We start from the raw sequence: 19,728 nt of genomic DNA on the forward strand, positions 1-19,728 counted from the left end.
ACAATATATTAATGTATCTTCACCTGTTTGAAATTCATAGCTAGCACTGACTTTGCTGCACTGTGGTCCAATAGCGGTGACTGACATAGTGTACTGAACACCACATAGGAGGTCTTTCATTTCACATGAAGTATTGGATGTATAACAAGTGTATATTTCTCCATCAGTGCCTGTGACCTCTGTGGTATAATTCACAGCACCATGTGCTTCTTCCCAAGCCAGGACAACCAAGTCCGAAGAAATGTGAGCTTGTAAATTCACTGGAGAACATGGGACTGAAAAAGTGAAGAAATACATGTTTAATTAAGACATTTGTGGCTGCATGTGTTATATTTCATGCAACATATCCATTGGAATAAACACTGCACCTCCATAGCTCAGCTGTTTTCAGTAGCTGATCAGAGAACAGATCGGGAAGAAGACATCTCTATTCTATCTGTATATCAGCTGCTATAGGCCTCATCTGTGGAGACGTTGGGTGTCACATCTACACAGAGGGAAACTTTTGTAAGGTTTTCCTCACATATGGTGGGCATGAGCTAGCCGCAAAAATGTCAGCTAGCTCATGACAACCATAGACATGCAATATACACTCACACAGTGCAGTGGGCACGCCTGTCATCACTACCCTCTCAACCCAGCTTGTGGCTCACAGATTCTGTTTATTCACATGGGCGTGTGAAGGGTGCCTTAGGGGCCTACACATGAACTCCGGGGACACGTACATACGGCCGCAAATTTGCGGCCAGATATACGTCCCCCGTAGACGGCTATGGCGCCGTTTCTCCTTCCATATCATACCTGCACACAAGATAGAGCATGCTCTATCTTTGGCAGTAAGAACGGCCATACAGCAGTATTTCCTATGGAGAGGGAAGGGGTCACCCCTAGTCCTCTCTAGCGCACCTCCGTTAAGCCCGCCCGGCTACCGCCCGGCTACCTTAACAATTGTGTGAATTTAACCTTAATCATAGTCCTTAAAGGACAATAGCTTAGTAACCAGATAAAATAAAATGAGTGCCCCTTTTGTTCCCCATACTCCTTCAAGTCAGGTTCTTTAGCACCTGTACAATCTAGTACCTACAATCTCACTTCCTTAGACCGCTGTAAGTCATGAGGAAGAGAAAAGGTTTTCTGTACTTAAAAAGGTTCTGGTTGGAGATGAAACTGCTTAACAATTTAGTTTAATACAAAGCTTCTGTTAAGCACTGTACTGCATTGTATTGTATATGTATAATAATGTTTTGTTCATAGCAATAAACACTATACTTTATGGAAAAAAAGATGTACTCTCACCTGTAAGAAGGTCAATGACTGTGCTTTCCTTACTGCTGCAAATCTCATTCTCTGCAGTGACTGCTATCGTATAGCTTTCTCCACATACCAAATCTTGTACCTTACGTGTCGTGTTCACACTGGTGTAGTTGTGTCGGTCTCCATATGAGTTGATCATCGATAAGGTATAATTAAAAGCTCCGGGTGAATCTCCCCAAGTAACAAGAACTGAGTTATCCATGCAGCTCAGGGAAGAAAATACATTCTCAGGGGCACAAGGAGCTGTAGATTAAAATTGACAGAATGTAAGTGAAAGAAAATGTCATTTGGCCTTTGGCTTAATAATACATTATCCAGTAGACACCAGAGGAGGTAAGGTGACTGGCACCACCTGGACACAGGTACAGAACAAAGTCCAAGTCCGACAGTCACAGCCACACATTGGAACCGGCAATCAAAGCAATACTGCTGCGGGGTGCTCGCCCAGGCTTCACAGTAGAAACTAATAATACATTATGCAGTTATATACGCATTGACCAATAAACTACTAAATGAATATAGGAAGCCTTTTTTTTAAGCTGTTGTGGTCCAAAATATTAAGTATGCTGCAAATAGTAGTGTTGTGATGACAACCTACCAAAGGAGTCATATCACCATTAAATGGGAGCCTAAGGTGACAGATTTTTATTTGAACTCCCTCTCAATGACATCCATCATTATGTATTTAGCTATATTTGTATTGAATTGTTTGTATCTTTATTTTATAAGTTTAATATTGCCTTACCAGTATGGATTCTGACATTTTTACTCATCGGACCATCACAGTATTTGTTTGTGGCATACACAGATGCAGCGTATTCTTGTCCACATGGCAGGTTAGGGAAGGTACAATTTGCTTCTGTGGATTCAAGGGTTCTATTGACACCATCAGATCCCATTAAGTTAGAGGTGAATTTTTCAATATCAGACGTCTGATTCCAAGACAGAACCAACGATCCAGAATCACAAAATATTTCTGTCACAACATGGTCAGGAGCACATGGAGCTTCAAAAGACAGACATGGCCATTATAAAAATAGTATAAACCATCAAAAATTAATCAGTGAACAAAACATAACATGCCGATTGATTCCTACCAAATGCAATGGAATCCAAAAGATTGGAGCACTAAAATTCTTAGTGCAAAAAGGATTTCATCTATTTTTTTTCTAACAGATATAGATGAGCGGACTTGATGTCTGCTTTTGGCGGTCCGACCTGGACGTATTGCCGGATTAGCAGCCAATAACCAATCCAGCTCCTAGCCAAGGAACTCCCCTTGGCCAATCATAGCCAGGAGCATTTATTTGCCGCCATTCTATGAATATATATAGGTTGGATGGCCAAACCCAAACCATCAAGTCCACTCATCTCTACTAACAGACTATGCAACCCAAGATCCCCCTGCAACCTAAGCAATAACTAAAAACAATCTACTAGAGAAAGACTCGATCACTTGCGTTGTTTTTACCTGTAACTAGTTGTGTGACACTGCTGCTTTCACCTTCACATTGTGCATTGAATGCTGTAACAATAAAGCCATATGTGATTCCACAATCCAAATGATCAATGTTACAGGTTGTGGATGTTGTTCCACAGGTAGGACCATTTACAACTGGACCTATAATAGCTGCTAAATAATTGTCAGCCCCAAGGGTCTTGTTCCAGGATAAAGCCGCACGATTGCTTTGACAGTCAATGTCTGCAGTGACATTCTGTGGCTTGCAGGGTGCTATTAAAGAAAGGGAAAAGTAAGAAATTACCGCATGTGAATTTTTAGGCACATGATCCAAAATAATTCTGTATTGGTGTTTTATGTCACACATTCATATTCATTTATAAAACATACATCTTCTATATAGATAGTAATGAATGTACATAAGGCAACTATGATTTATGTAACTATAATTTCTCATATGTTACCATATTACAAAGGTAAACTTCAGCATTACTGCTAAAGCCTTTGTCCAAGTTACCATTAATGACATTCTTCTGAAAAGGTAATGCTCTGCATTTAGTATATGATTACTCATGGTGGTGTGTTATTCCACTAGAAGAATAGTAGAATAGACCACTAACAGTGGCATCTTGTCATGTAAACATGCCCGGTGTTTGTCTGCAACCAGTGTAATTATGTAGTTTTGCACCTCCAGATTGTATTTTTGGGGGTGAACATACAGTAGACAGCAGAACAACTTTTGGCAATATATAGTAGGTCTGGTAAAGTGCTTGTCCACCCCACCCCCCTCACCGCTCTCGATCACCGGAGCACAGGAGGTAAGTAATAAGATTATTTTTAATTTTTCATTATTACCTGGAGACCATAATGAGGGTAGGCTGCCAGACACTTTGTGAGGGAAGGCTTCTGCTTGACATTTCATTATTAAGGGGGAGGCTACTGCTGAACATTTTATTTGTGAGTAGAGGCTGCTGAACATTTTATTTGTGAGGGGAGGCTGCTGGACATTTTATTTGTGAAGGGAGGCTTCTGGACATTTCATTAGTTAGGAGAGGCTGCTGGACATTTTATTTGTGATTGGAGGCTGCTGAACATTTCATTTGCTAGGGAAAGCGGCTGCTGAACATGTTAATTATATTCTGTCTGGGGTCTACGTTATCATTAGTTGTTTGCTATTGCGTCTGCATGGTGTCACGTCATACAGTGCGCACAGAAAGAGTGCACAGGCCCGAGAATGAAGAGGAAGCCGCGTGGATGGCCGGAGCACAGGAGCTAAGTAATGAGATTATTTTTTCTTTTTCTTTATTACCCGGAGACCATAATGAGGGGAGGCTGGCAGACACTTTGTCAGGGAAGGCTGTTGCTTGACATTTTATTATTAAAGGGAGGCTACTGCTGAACATTTAATTTGTGAGCAGAGGCTGCTGAACATTTAATTTGTGAGGGGAGGCTGCTAAACATTTTATTTGTGAGGGGAGGCTTCAAGACATTTCATTAGTTAGGAGAGGCTGCTGGACATTTTATTTGTGATTGGAGGCTGCTGAACATTTCATTTGCTAGGGAAAGCGGCTGCTGAACATGTTAATTATGAGAAAAAGCTGCTGCATTGGAGATTTCATTTGTGAGGGGAGGCTGTCGGACGTTTCCTGAATGAGGAGAGGCTGCAGGACATTTTTAATAATTTTTTTATGAATGAGGAGAGGTAGATATATAGTATGGTGCTGTGTATATGTCTGTGTAACATATATCCGTTATATATTTTCGCAAGTATAATGTGAGTGATTTGGTTGGCAGCGAGAGTTTTGGTATAGGGGGCTACAGTACAAGGTTAACAATTGGGGCCAACTGGTGTCTTGCTTCAACACTACAGAACATGGTCCAGTCAGTGGAATTTTCAAAACGATAAACTGAAATTACCTGTGGTTACATACTCTGTGGCGTTTACTTTGCTTCTACAACTTAGGCCAAATGTCTCCACGGCCACTGAATATTTTTGACCACATTTTAAGTCATAAACTATGCAGCTGCTATCGGATGTGTTGCATACATTTCTCACTCCATCTTCAGTGCTAAGTATAGCTGTGTATGTGATTCCTCCAGGGGCGGCCTCCCAGGTCACAGCTCCATAGTCACTGCCACATTGGTGCTGCACCTGAATGTTTCTGACTGCACAGGGAGCTGAAATAATGGGAAAACAATTATTTTCTGTGAGTAACAATAACAGGAGGCATAGAGAAGCGCCATAGAGCAGAACATACAGTGCTTATTAATCTCTAAAGTGAAACCACAAGTACTGTGGTTAAAGGTACAATTCTTATAGCTCTGTCACATATCTGATAAATTTTAAATCCTATGTACAATACAATGTGAAACAACAAGGTAGGGAGTATTTGGATACTGTACACAAAAACAATCATATTAACATAGTAGATAAGGTTGGAAAAAGACGCAGGTCTATCACGTCCAACCAATAAGATTATAACTTTCCTCTCCAGAAAGGCATCCAGGCCTCTCTTGAACATGTACATAGAGTCCGCCATAACAACCTCCTGTGGCAGAGAGTTCCATAGTCCCACCGTTATTACAGTAAAGAATCTGTCTCTCCTCTAGGTGTAAAGGATTCCCCCATGAAAATGACAAACAATGAAAGAACACTGTACACAAAGAAGTATTACATATGTAGGACAATATTCAATTTGCAATTTGGAATTGGAACTACAATATAAATTTCATGCACAAACCTGTGTAAAAAGGGACAACTCCACTGAAATCACTTCTACAACTCTTTCCCACTGCAGCAATAGAAGCATCATACTTCAGACCACAGGGAAGTTGTGTATAGCTGCAGGACGTGTTGCTGGATTGGCAGTACAGTTGTTCTCCCTGAGGTCCAATAGCGACTGTAGTATAATTCACTGCCCCTGCTGTCTGGGCCCATGAGAGGGTGACTACATTGGACTCGCAATTTACATCAGCTTGAAATTGACTTGGCAAACAGGGAACTGCACAACATAAAGAATATAATGACATGTACTGTATGTATTCTAAAAGAAACTCTCAAAAAAAAATTATTCCATTTCAGATCTTGTGCCCCTACATAGATTAAACTCTTTGTGGTTACAACAGCAATTTTAATGGATTATTGAAAGATTTAATTGAGTTGGTGTTTGCATCAATAGTCCTGGATTTTTCTTAAATACGTGGCATGACCTTTTGTAAATGGTGGATCCTATAATTTTTAAAAAAAAAATATAAATAACTTAAAACATTTGATAGCACTTTAAAATGATGATGGGTATTTAACAATGCCTCTCAAGTTCTACCTTTTCTAACTATAAAACACTAGTCTTTTGCTGTGCCAGATTTATCATTGTGATGCAAGATTCTGGTGCAGTATAAGACCGTCGGTTCCTACTTTAGACCTAGTTTTAGTTGGTCTAAACTGCGCAGCAGAATTTTTGTCACATCCTTTTGTCACACCCTTTTCAGAAAAGTACCAAAAAGAGAACTAAAAGCCTTGATAAATGTGGTGCAAGGCATTTTTTAGACAGTTTTTTGGCACAAAACCACCAGAATTCTGGCACAATGCATTAATAAATTCCTCCCATTGTTTTCATAAATACCATATATAGTCGAGTATAAGTCTAGTTTTTCAGCACAAAAAATGTGCTGAAAACACAAACTTGGCTTATACTCGAGTAAAAAAATATCAAAGCTCACCTTTCTGGCTTCCCCTGCTGCTGGCTATATACTGGGGCAGGGGGCTGGCTACATACTGGGGAAGGGGGCTGGCTATATACTGGGGGATATGGGCCGGAAGGCAAATATACTGGGGGGGGCAGGTGCTGGCTATATACTATGGGGTAGGGTCCGGCACGCTATATACTGGGGAGGCTGTGACCAATGCATTTTCCACCCTCGGCTTATACTTAAGTCAATAGGTTTTCCCAGGTTTTTGTGGTAAAATTAGGGGCCTCGGCTTATACTTGGGTCAGCTTATACTTGAGTATATAGGGTAAACATAATACAAACAATAAGTCTTTTCTTGCTTGTCCCTTTAAAGTGCACTTTAAACATTAAGTCAGTAAAAACTAGTACAGGATGAAGTTAACCACTTTAATAATCATCTAACTTACCTGTATACAATGCAGCTGGAAAGCTGGGTATACTCTCACATTGGTCACTGACTGCTGTCACTGTCACATTGTAGGTCTGTCCACATGGAAGATCATGGATCACACATCTGAGCTCAGTATCATTACATAAAAGATATTTGTTTTCTGGTGTACTTATCATGGAATAATATCGCTGAGCTCCAAGGGTCTCCCCCCAGCTCAAGTTGACCACTGAACTGGAGCAGTTTATATCTACAACCACATTGTGAGGCTGACAAGGAGCTGAAATTACATAGCAAATAATAGAGTCAGGTATTGGAAATATTAAGAATTTTTGACCAGGATGTCTATAAAATGTACACAATCATATCAGTTATTGATGTAAACAAGCAACTTACAGGTTGTAAGTTCAACTGGGGTGGCAGATGGGCCCCTACATTGTTGATTGATCGCAGTAACTGTCGCATTGTATGTCCATCCGCACTTTAGCTGATCGATAATGCAGCTAGTGCCTGTTGTTTGGCAGGAAAGCATCTCTTCTGAACTGGAAACATTGGCAAAGTAGCTGGTGGCACCAGAAGTCTGACTCCAAGACAGTGAAACTGAGTTGTTGTAACAGTTAAGTTTTGGTGCCTCCTGTAATGGGACACAAGGAGCTGGAAAGGCCAGAACATTTATAGTATTAATAAATGAGTTAAATTATATAAATATGACAATTAGGATTGACTTCATTATCAAAATTATGTATTTTCTACCATATTCTCTTGATAGAATATTTGTATTTTTTAAGAAGAATGAATGTACTCACCAGTGACAAGTTCTATAGGCAGGCTTGCATTACTGCTGCTCTCCTTATTGGTGGCTGAGACAGTTACTAGGTATTTCTGTCCACACCTTAGCCCCACAATGTCACACGATGTTGTATTAGAATGGCAAACATAATCTCCCTCATCTGGAATATTTGCCAATGCTGTGTAGTTTTCTGCCCCTGGGCTGAAGCTCCATACAACGGTTGCAACATTTGTCTCACAATCCACAATTGCAGTGACATTTTGTGGAGTACAAGGAGCTGAAGACCAAGGACGTAGATAAGGAAAATATAGTCATTAACATCGTTTCACATTTTTGATAATAATAATTAATTAACATTATTAAAAACCACTATATTTTTGGGTGTAGGACACACCTGAAAATATGACACACAGATAATTAGATGCATAAAACAGGAGAATGTATAGTTTTGTCACCTGTCTGTAAGGCTTGGGTTTGACTACTGTTACTGCTGCAGTATTGGCCATTCGCTGTCATGGTCATGCTATACTGGGAGCCACACTGGAGTTCTGTCATCGAGCAGCTTGTGTCTGAAGTGTGACATTCAAATATTTCTTTATTGTCTCCTGTTATGCGAGTTGTGTAATTCACAGCTCCAGTCGTCGCCATCCAGGATACATTCACAACTTCAGGACCAACCAGGATTTTTATGTTTGTTGGGGTGCAGGGTGCTGGAACAAAAGCAACATCAATTAGTCAATCTGTATATGAAGAGGACACACAAGTGTCAAACATATTTACTATTGAAAAGAGATAGGGTTAGACAGAAAAAGAGCAACTTTAGTGGGTCTACCTTCAGGTGAAAGTCTGAGTTACATCACAGTGACAGTTAAAATGGGGCAACTAAGATACCAAAACAAAGTTACTGAGAGGTTATTTGGTAGTGCAAAGCATGATAATGGAAGCTATTGAATGGCTGAAGTGGTACTATAAATGGCAAAATGTAGAGAGAATTGAATTTTTTATTTGTCCCTCTGAGGGGACACTGTTTCCCAATCTAATGGGTAGGGGTGGGATGCCAGTAGCCGTGGAGTGGGTAAGGAGGGGGCACAGCTGGCAGAAGAGTGGGTGGGCTTAATACCCTGCGCCTATGCACTACCCAGACTATGCAAAAATTCACATAACAGCTAGTTTAGTTTTGGTCGATAAAACAGCCACCCACTGGATACATCAGTAGGCCTTGTAAGTCTCTTGATGTATCCAGCAGCACTTCAATCATATGCCAGAGCACGAGTTGAGAGAAAGGTGAGAGAGACAGTAGATTTGTGTGACTTGCCTCTACTATATCATTAACCAATACCTCAGGAAGGCTGGGGTTTAAAGTGATGTTGGCTATGTAAAGAAAAATTAACCTTGCTCCTCACTGCACCCTCAGGAATTCTCTTTAGCTGGATTAGTCAGAGAGGAGGGCAGGGTAGCTTGACAGTATACTGCAGCTCCCCGCTACCATGGTTGGAAAAGAGGCTATCTATAAAAGTTTTTTTAGAAGAATGCTGGCTCAGTGGATCATGTATAAAAACATCTGAAATCCTGATGAAACAGGAGACAAGCTATTTTAGTACACAAGGCAATATAAAATCTAGCTGACTTTCCAATCAGAATATACTGAATGGATTTCTCCTTGTATAGGCCATTGTTCAAGTATCTCCAACAGAATAAAAGACTAAATGTACTCACCAATAAGCAGTTCTAGTGGCAGACTTGCTTTACTGTTACTGTACTTATTAGCTGCTATAACAGTTATCACATAGTTTTGTCCGCACTTTAACCCCACAATGTCACATGATGTCGTATTGGAATGGCAATAATAATGATCCCCATCGGGGGTCATGGCCAAAGCGGTGTAATTGTCAGCTCCTAAGCTCCTGTTCCATGATACAGTTACACCATTATGAACACAATCCACACTGGTAGCCACATTTTGGGGAGTACATGGTGCTGTAGATTAAACATACAGAGAGAGTTGGAGAGTTAATGACATTCAATAGTTTAGACATCTAGAGATTAAAAAATGATGATCCTTATAGTTCTTTAGTGTCTCCCAAATATATCAGTTGAATAACTATATTAAAAGTTTCATCAACAGTCATTTTTGTTTCTTACTCCTGATCAAAAAGAAAAACAAAACACAATAATGATAATTATGCATATTATTATTATTATCTCTATTACTACTATTGTTGCTATAACTATTAGCATCAATTTAAGGTACAACTAATAATTAATTTCAGTTGCTGAAATCTCGGGCTGCTACTGTCCCGGACAGCATGTAACTGCAGGTCAGTCTTGTGTGGATGTAAAATTCTCACCTGTCTGAAAGGTTTGAGGGTAACTATTGTTACTGTTGCAGTTCTGGCCAATCGCTGTCACAGCCGTACTATACTGGGAGCCACACATCAGCTCTGTCACTGTGCAACTTGTGTTTGAAGTGTGACATTCATATTTAAATCCATCATCTCTCGTTATGAAACTTATGTAATTGATGGCTCCATATGAACTTGACCAGGAAACACCAATCCCTTCGGCACCAACCTCCGTTTCCAAGTTTGTAGGGGTACAGGGTACTAATAACAGAGAAAAGTAATTGATCTTGTGAAATTATAGTATGGATTGCAAACAACATGTGGAGTATTGAGTCAGAGAATGTAGTATTGACTATTAACACACATAACCCATTCTCCCTTTGAGGGAGTCTCTGCTGTTTTTCAGTTTTCTATACTGGCTTTTTAGTTATTTCTAAATCATAACCAAGGAATAGACTCCAGTGTGTCTGCTGTTAACAAAAATGCCACCTATAATATGAATAAGTAGTACTACTGAACAGTACATGATGTGGCAAGGTTTAAAAAAAAAGTGCCCTTTCCCTTTACCAAGTAGCTTGAATCAGGGGAGTAACTAGCAGAGGCAGAGCCTCATAGCAAACTTCTGAATGGGGCCCCCTTAAAAATATACACATTTGTATACTCACTTGGGTGAATTACAATCACACACAACATATACACACAGCATATACATACAGCATATACACACAATCATAAAGTACACACAGATATTCAGCTTATACACATCACATATACACAATCATACAGCAAATACAAACATACATACAATACCACACACCCAATACACACCCAATACTCCAGAAGCCACGGCCCCCTGACAATGTGGGCCCCATAGCAATTGCTATTGCCGCTCCCATTAGGTTACGCCCCTGGCTTGAATAGATCACTTTAACTGCAATACTACTGTGACAGTAAAATTGCATCAGCAGGACTTGGAAGCCACCAGAAGGCTGCTGGCTGCAATGGCAATTCAATTGTTAGTGCAATCTTTCCATGTAAAAACTGCTTTATTGCCTGAAGTGCAGGAAAAGTAGCCTCTAGTTTTTGCCGCATCGCTGAGCATTCTAAACCTTCTAGTAAAGTGAGAAGTCAACTTAGCAAGCCTTTTACTTTTCAGGTGACTTCAGAGCCAAAGAAATTTTGACAATGGTTTTATGAAAATTTTCTCTAATTATCATTGAAAAACAACTGCCTGAATTCTTAGCTAATCTATGTTACATAAAAAGAGATTTTTTTCTTGGTCGTTGTTTTTATGGGTTACTGCTTAGTTACATGAGAACTATTTAGTGTTTTGAATTACTAAAAATGAAGATTTATCCAAGCTAAAAATTCTATTAATGTTTAATTAAATAAATTCAAGTAACGTGATGGCCGGTACCTGGTTGTACTGAAAATACATTGGACTGGGTCTGGCAACTGCTACCCACTGCTGTAACTCTGGCACTGTACATTTCTCCACACTTAGTCCCTTCAATCTCGCAAGTTCCATTTATAGATTGGCACATCAGCTGGGTCAGACTATTACTGCTTTCCATTTCGGCCACATAGGTATCCACACCTTTCCCAGAACTATTTGTCCAGGATATCTGAGTTTTGCCATTAGCACAAATACTTTCAGCGGACACAAGTGTTGGTGCACAAGGTGCTGTAAATGAAAAATAAAGAGAATTAATTTGATTTTTAGAACTAGCAACTGCCCATCAAATAGGAAGTTTATTTTCATAGTGATTATACTTGATGTGACATAAACATCTAATCAATAAGTAACTGAATGGATGTTCTCCGTCAAGCTGTTAGCCTTCCCTTTTGTCATAAAGTTAGTGACCCCCCCCCCCAATTACAATCTATATAAGATACACAGGCAACCAATACTCAATTTTAAACCCCCTTATCAGAAGCCAGGTTCGACTCCAGGTTTCAGTAGGCCCCTTGGTGACAGAGCCTCAGTAGGCCCCTGTACAGTCAACTCACGTGACAGCATTAAAAATTCAGAAATGAAAACAGTCTCCTGTTCCCTAAAATATTCGCTAGTTTATCATACCAAACAGCCCCTCCCATGGTTATTTTATTTAAAGTCCCCCCTCACCCTCTATAGATTCCTTATGAACAGCCTTTTGTGGGCCCCCCCCCCCCAGCAATGGGCCCCGACAAAGCGCCCAATGCTGGCGCCGGCTCTGCCAGAAGCGCCTCCTGCTCAGAAAGTTGATAGCTAATACAATGTTGATATTAGAAGACAAACAAACATTACCTGAATAAAATGGTGCACTGTCATTGGAAGAAGAGATACAGTGGCCATAGTTGGCATGCACAGAAACAGAGTATAGTTGTCCGCAGCTAACATTGCTAATCTCACAAAAATTTTCTTGGGTTGTACAATTGTGATGAGCAGAGTCACCCAATGCAGTAGCTTTGAATGTTAGATTTCCAGTGTCCTCTTTCCATTGAACGTATATTGTGTTTTGATTACAAATGTATTGGGTGTTTATGATTTCCGGGATGCAGGGAACTACAAACACAAACATTCCATTTCATATTAAAAAATTTTAGCCAATTTTTGAATTAATGAAAAAACAAACAGTAGTGATTTGCAATACAAAGTAATGAAATGCCAGCAAGCTGTAGAAGAGATTATCTGTTGTGATACATTCAATTAAAAATATTTGGTCAAAAGGCAAGCGATGCAGCACTGTAAGGTTCTTTATATCAAAGGTGTCAAACACAAGGCCCACACGCCAAATCCATCACGCAGCCTTGTGCTATCCGGCCTAGCTCTGTCTCCTTACCGGTATTCTGTGCTAGGGGCAGGAGCTGCTTGCTGTTATGGGGGCACTCTGGTAGCTATGATGGGGCACTACGGCTGCTGAAAGGTTGCTGTGAGGGGAACCTAGTGGCTGTGGGAGACACTTTGACTATTGGCTGCTGCAGGGGCACACACTTGCCATGGCTGTGTCTGAGGTTATTTAACAATATGTGCAGGTTTTTGGTTGCACTCAAAGGAATAACTGTTATGTCAATGCTGTATAAATGTAACTACTAAACAGCCCAATTAGCATTTATACAGTACTAAAATGACATTCACCTTTAAGGTAACCACAAGGCTGATGATGATCACGGGCTAAATTAGTTTGACACCCCTGCTCTAGATCCTCTATTAAAAATTATTAGATGACCTACCACCTCCCCTGACTATTTTACAGAATAAGTGTATTTCCCATGAAACAACAAATCAAGAGTATATTAATATTAATTAATATTAATATTTTTTTTATCATTTTGAATTTAATGAGTAATTAGTCAAGTGGGTGTTACCAGTTAGGCTCCCTCATTGGAACGTATCAGACTTTGCATGTACAAATTCAAAACTGCCCTTTTAATTCTTCAGTGTGCATACAGAAAGGATGATGTTGCACCTCAAACAGAGGCTTTATAAGGCTTCAGAGAATTTATAAATTGTATCTGACATCCATTGGGCCACAATTAGATGAAACGTATGCCACTGGTGGAAATTTAGAGAAATCTTTGTTGTGGATTTCATTGATCCATGGCTGTAGACCACAAGGTCCAGAGCACCTTGTCTTGTCCAGTTACAAACTGAGGGCAGGCAATTGAGTTGGAGGCTATAAATGGTAAAACTGGATAATAGAGGCACTGGACGCTGAAATGATGCCAATAACACACTAAAATTATTAATATCCGGATTTCTCTGCCAGATATTTCCCAAATTACAGATTATGGAGGTCAGTTTACCAACCAAGCCAATAATATTTCATAGAGGTGCCGACATGTTCCCTTTAAGAAAGAGAAAAAACTTAGCAAGTACTGATTTAAAAAAAAATCATCAAAAGTCATCATCTGTCTCATATGCTCCACAAACAGATCAATTGTTAAAGGGGTTACCGGGGGACACGTATCAAAAGTCTGGCTTTGTCTGTTTTTTGGGACTTTTCTTGGCTTTTCTCTGCTGGTCAGATGTATCTCAGGGGTTTTTCCTTATTGATACATGTGGCGTTTGGTCTTTAGTGAATTTTTTAAAACAAATGTCACAAAAAGTCTCCAAAAGTCGCAATCAGTTCTAACCTCATTTTTACGCCTAGTCAGGGGCAGCCAGAGATTAACGCCACAATTTGCAATGTTTTTGCAACTTTTTAAAAAAGTCACAACTTTCACATGTGGATTCAGGTGATAACTCAAGGAACACTTCAGAAAACTAGACAAAAAGTCAGAAATGAGCACAGACACCATGAAAATTCTCAAAAATGAAAGAAAATGGCAAGTAAAAAGTTTGATATATGTGCTGCACTGTATATATCTTTGGTTTTAAGTGCCACTGCCATTTTTGATGCAGTTTATTTTTGACAGCAGTGGATTCAGAAGCCACAAATAGAAGACATTTTCCCTTTCCCGACTTGAATCCAAGGCAATAGTTGGATTTAAATTCTTGCTCAATATTTGGACATAACAATGTTTATTAATGCTGAAGGATGGAAGCTTCTATGAGTTAGATGAAAGAGCGTTCTTACTTCGGTATGCCCTGGAGTAACAGCTTTTGAATGGTGACCACCGTAAGATCATAAGACCAATTTCAGTTAAATAGGATTTGACTCTACTAGAGCTTGAGACTTTGAGGCATTTTCTTCAACTTATTTATACTTTGATGGTACCCTGATGGTAGACTGCCCTAACTTACTTGCTCGTTATAGCCATTTTTATTAGTTTTAGATTCTCGTAAAAATTACTTGCAAATGATCGCCAGCCAACATCACAGGAGTACCTCTTGGCTCCTCCATCTCCTAATGCACATCCCCACCATCAATGTTCCCCTAAGTCTGGCTCACTCATCCGCAGACACTGATTCTTGATTATTGGTCAATAGTTATGAACGCTCACCGCTCACCTGATTTTACTTCCACAGTTGGACTATAGGGACTGATACACTGGTAGTTGTCAGCTGTGACATATACTGTGTAGGTCTGACTGCATGGTAATTCATATAGATTACAACTTTGATGAAAAGATTCACAGGAATATTCTGAGCCATCACTTGCTTTTGCATGTGCAATGTACCGTACGGCCCCTTCACCATAGTCCCACTGGATAAATGTAGAATGGGTTATGCAGTCTGTTGAAGCTGAAATGTTTTTTGGTGCACATGGAACTGGAAGACAAAGACATAAAAAATTATAGAAAAACAAAAACTACAGGGTTAAGCATATATGTAATCCAATATTACTGCTCAAAGTGCGGAGGACCACAACACATCAAGATAATCCCTATTAAACCTCCATGGAAGAGCACAGACATAAACTTAAGTCAATGAATAAATCAAAACTTTATTACAAAAATTATTAACAATACATGACAAAAGTACATCTGATTAAAAACCCTATTAAAAAGACACTAAAAGCATGAAACAAAACACACGGACAGTGTTAAAAAACTGTAAAGGCAACCAATATATTAGAATTAGGCGCTGGTATTTCTCACAAGGGTACTAAAGCTGTAAGCTCAAATGAAAAGAGGATTCAGGCATGACAGACACAGGTTGACAGACTTTTACACTTTTACACTGTGAGCACTGCTACATCTCACAGATATGTGTCTCCCCCTTCCAGTGTGGTGGTATCCAAAAATGTATCTTGAAGTTAAAAGTAAATTGGTTGTATACAATCATGGAGGAAGAGAGCTCAGAGCTGAAGTCAGGCTCCTCCACACCCCAGAACACCACCTTTGCAGTGATTGACATTATGAACCTCATTTATCCCTGGACACAGTAGCCCTTTGCCTCCATCTCTATATACAAACTAATTTTCATCTCACATCAAAGTTGATTTTCTGTATGATGCCACCTGCAAGTCTAATGACAGATTCCCTTTAAAGTGACACTCCAGTCACAGCTAATTCATTAAATTATGCCTTGTACAGGGCCTAAAGGGAAGAGAATGAATCTAGGTTACAGCAAGGTTCTAGGAATACAATAAAATGAGTCCTGCTCCTCCATCTAGACCCTGCACCATGTATTATTCAATAAATTAACTTTCACTGGAGTGTCCCTTTATAGGGAACCTAATAAACCACTACCATTATGTTGTCAGGCAGCTGAACAACTTCCAGATCACATTTCTTTCATGGCCCAGGGTGTTGGCATCATCCAGAAAATCAAATTTGAAGTGAGTGTAAATTTGTTGCAAAAAGTCAAGGAGGAGGAGAGTTTATCACTGAATTCAAGCCTTCCCTGTCTCAGAACATCCCTTCACTATAATTGATGGTTCTGCACCCAGAGACATCGCTAACCAGATCTCCTGAAGTCTGGTGCATGATGTAAGTCACTGGAGGATGTGTGCAGAGGCAGGGAAAGCTTGTCTTCACTGTTAAACTCTCCACCTCCTTGACTTTATACAACCAATTTACATTTCACTTTAAAGTTGATTTTCTGGGTGATGGAGCCATGTTGGGCTATGAAAGAAACATGATCTGTAAGGTGTAAAGCTGCTAGACTATACTGGTAGTAGTTTATTAGGTCAGTTTCTGATGACAGGTTCCCTTTAAGTTACAAAGCAACTAAATAGGATGATGAATTTTAGTTTTAGATGAAAAAAGTATCATCAACTGAGGACTCTCAATTTATATCTGCCAAAATCAGAAGCACAATGGTATCTGGCAAGTTCTAAGAAAGACGTAAATCACAAAACTAAACTCCAACCACTTGTTAACATGGTACCTAGAGTCTTGGGGTTTTTTTGGCAATGTTAATATTACCTGTTACCACGGTCTGCGGAGAACTACTCGTACTGGCACACTCATCGTCATAGGCGACTACAGACAAGGATAGACTTTCTCCACATTGCAGTTTCTTGATTTGACAGCTGGTATTAACTGAAGAACAGTTGTAGGAACTGTCACTGCTTCCTAGAGCTGATGCTGCGTAGGACAAAGCCCCAACAGATGGTTCCCATGACACGACTAATGTGTTGTCTGTGCACTCTGAAATGGCTTGCACGTTTAGGGGATCACAAGGAGCTTGAATGAGATGAATAATGTGTAAGTATGGAGAATATGAAACAATGAAATAATAATATATTCATATATATCACATACTGGCTCACATGTACTAAAAACAGTGCAAATTGTGTAGATTACCTGTATAGGCAATTCAGGATTTCTGGTGCACTTTCTTCATGAATCTGGCGCCCTCTGCACTGCCTCCACAGAGTGCAGCAACTTTTTTTTGGTGCACCTGTAAGATGGGGCGTGCAACACAATTCTGTCGGACTTTGCATGATAAATGTACTGCGTGGTCAAACTGAGCACCAGAACGCCCATTTCAGGGCAGTGTAGTGAAGCTGAGACACAAATGTGCACTTAAATACATGTGCAAGCGGTTTGCACCGAAAAGGACGAGCAAAGTCAGACAGAAAAATTGCGCACTGCACTTTGTAAATTTCCCCCATTGTCTACTGCAGCTTTTATTGTAAAAGGAGAAGAGGTTTTTTTTCATTTTCTCACCTGTCCTCACTTTAATCCCTTGGCTCTTAGAACCATTTACTTTGCCGTTGAATGCAAATACACTCATCTCATACTCTGTCCCACATGGCAGGTTCATGAAGAAGCAGTAGGTATCTCTGTTCACACATTCTTCTTTGCTGCCATCTGGGGCGATGGCATTTGCAGTGTATTTAACAGCATTTATGACAGGGTTCCAGTAAAGGCTGACAGTATTGAATTGACATTCACGGATTACTGTCACATTCCGAGGGGCACATGGAGCTGTAATTCAGATACAGAACTAAGTTAAACATGAAAAAGTATTGGGGAATAGGTATACGAGAATACTGTCTACATAGTCAATCTGGATGAAACAGAAAAATATCTAAAATTAGAGGAATCACAAGTTTCTTTAAAATAATCTGATGAACCATAAAGAGTAACCCAAAAAACTCTGCATATGTTTCAACAGATTCTGGCACACACATTCACTACCCTGACACCCCAGAGCTACACACAAAAACTTGACGACGAAACTCACGCCATCATCTCCACTGCACAGATAATAGTCAATCATGACAAAAGAAAAAATGAATATATTTCTTCTTGAAGTTTAGTATTATTATCCGCACTAATTTATGCGCTTTTGTCAAAAGTTTAGTTAGGCTTTAAAGAGCACCTGTCAGGTAAATAAAACACTTTAGCTGTACATACTAATGTAAGCAGCCCTAGCCCTCCACCAGTTATAGCACTGTTAAATTTCTAGCTCTATCGGAACATACTGAAAAGCTATAAAACGTAGCAGTCCAACTGACTGACCTAGCTTCTGGCGGTCCGGCATATTCATGAGGGGGCCATCCAGGCACTCCCCTCTCTTCAGCTTCTCTGTAGGGTCCACCACTCCCATACCAGATGCCAGCGGTGACTGCCAGGCTTGATGCTGCAGTCACCCCCCCATGAATACGCCTGACTGTCGGAAGCTAGGTCCGTCAATTGGACTGCTACATACCTCATGTAGCTTTTTACAGTATGTTCCGATAAAGCTAGAAATTTAACAGTGCTATAATTGGGGAGGGGTAGGAAGCTGCTTACTTTAGTATGTGCATCGAGAGTGATTTATTGACCTGACAGGGACAGGGACTTTAAGCAGCTCTACCAACCTTTGATCCAATGGAAAGCTTGAGAGGCACACTTAAGGAGAAGAGTAGCATGACATGATGATTACCATTGAACTGAATATCCATGTAATATGGGGTCTCATCAAGACAGCCGGATCAGGAGACACTCTTGACAGTGGTTTTCTGTTCTGGCATATAGCAGCAGACCAGTAGTGGATCATAATATAAGCACTTTGGCCAGTAGGCCGGGGCCCAGGCCTTCTAGGGGACCGATGGCCACCCAAACCAGCCACCAAATTTTATACTACTACTCTTAATCTGCCCCTGCAGTAGGCCCAAGTAAAAAATTGCCCTACATGGAATCCATTAGCTTTAAAAAGGCATATGGTAAGGCATAGTTCCAATGTGGCAAACCTTTCAAGATGATGAACATAAGATTGCTCACAAACCAATTGTCATTTCCTCCCACACTCCAAAAACATACTGTTGGGTTAATTAGAATGTGAGCCCCGTTGTAGACTGGGACTGATTTGGCAAGATCTGTGCAGCACTGCGTAATCTGTCTGTGCTATATAAATAAAGGAATTATTATTATTACATTTATGGCTTTAAAGGGGTTGTCCAGAAGTTAAACATTTTTTACTTATACTCACCTCATCTGGCGCTCCCATTAAAGTATATCTACCACCAGATTATCGGTGGTAGACTGTCAGATGTCAGCTGGCTGGCTGCAAATCTTGCGCACTCATAAGAACTCGTTTATTGAGCAGCCGCTGCTTACTAGTCCCCTAACGGTAACAAGCAGCCTAATTAGGACAGTGTACCACTGGTAATATGGTGGTACATGACCTTTAAGCTTACTAATTGACTTTCCAGTCATCTATTAAAGAACTTTTGCAGTATAAGGACTCAATTATGCTAATTATGCTATCTACTATTAGAAGGGTGTTCCCGGGTGAGAGAAGTTTACCAGAGTCCACCCACCTGACAGAAGAGGGTATAATGAGCATATAAGATTAGTTGTTAATTACAGTAACAATAACGGCTGCAGCCCAAAATGCTTCAAT

The 19,728-nt window shown here is 40.1% G+C and overlaps 1 protein-coding gene across 1 annotated transcript in view; it reads right to left on the minus strand.

Moving 5' to 3' along the window:
* LOC140104167 (uncharacterized) overlaps positions 1-19,728 on the minus strand; it is a 77,407-nt gene that overhangs the window by 47,805 nt on the left and 9,874 nt on the right. The window contains exons 7-23 of the mRNA XM_072127572.1: positions 17,565-17,825; positions 16,818-17,078; positions 14,956-15,216; positions 12,310-12,567; positions 11,440-11,706; positions 10,029-10,283; positions 9,397-9,657; positions 8,136-8,390; positions 7,697-7,957; positions 7,287-7,544; positions 6,910-7,170; positions 5,515-5,775; positions 4,691-4,951; positions 2,786-3,046; positions 2,060-2,320; positions 1,297-1,557; positions 24-275 (exon numbers count right to left, since the gene is read on the minus strand). Of these exons, the coding sequence (XP_071983673.1) occupies positions 24-275; positions 1,297-1,557; positions 2,060-2,320; positions 2,786-3,046; positions 4,691-4,951; positions 5,515-5,775; positions 6,910-7,170; positions 7,287-7,544; positions 7,697-7,957; positions 8,136-8,390; positions 9,397-9,657; positions 10,029-10,283; positions 11,440-11,706; positions 12,310-12,567; positions 14,956-15,216; positions 16,818-17,078; positions 17,565-17,825 (4,416 nt within the window). The remainder of the gene's footprint in view (positions 1-23; positions 276-1,296; positions 1,558-2,059; positions 2,321-2,785; positions 3,047-4,690; positions 4,952-5,514; positions 5,776-6,909; positions 7,171-7,286; positions 7,545-7,696; positions 7,958-8,135; positions 8,391-9,396; positions 9,658-10,028; positions 10,284-11,439; positions 11,707-12,309; positions 12,568-14,955; positions 15,217-16,817; positions 17,079-17,564; positions 17,826-19,728) is intronic.

Source organism: Engystomops pustulosus, chromosome 10 (genome assembly GCF_040894005.1).
Source record: "Engystomops pustulosus chromosome 10, aEngPut4.maternal, whole genome shotgun sequence".
NCBI classification, from domain to species: Eukaryota; Metazoa; Chordata; class Amphibia; order Anura; family Leptodactylidae; genus Engystomops; species Engystomops pustulosus.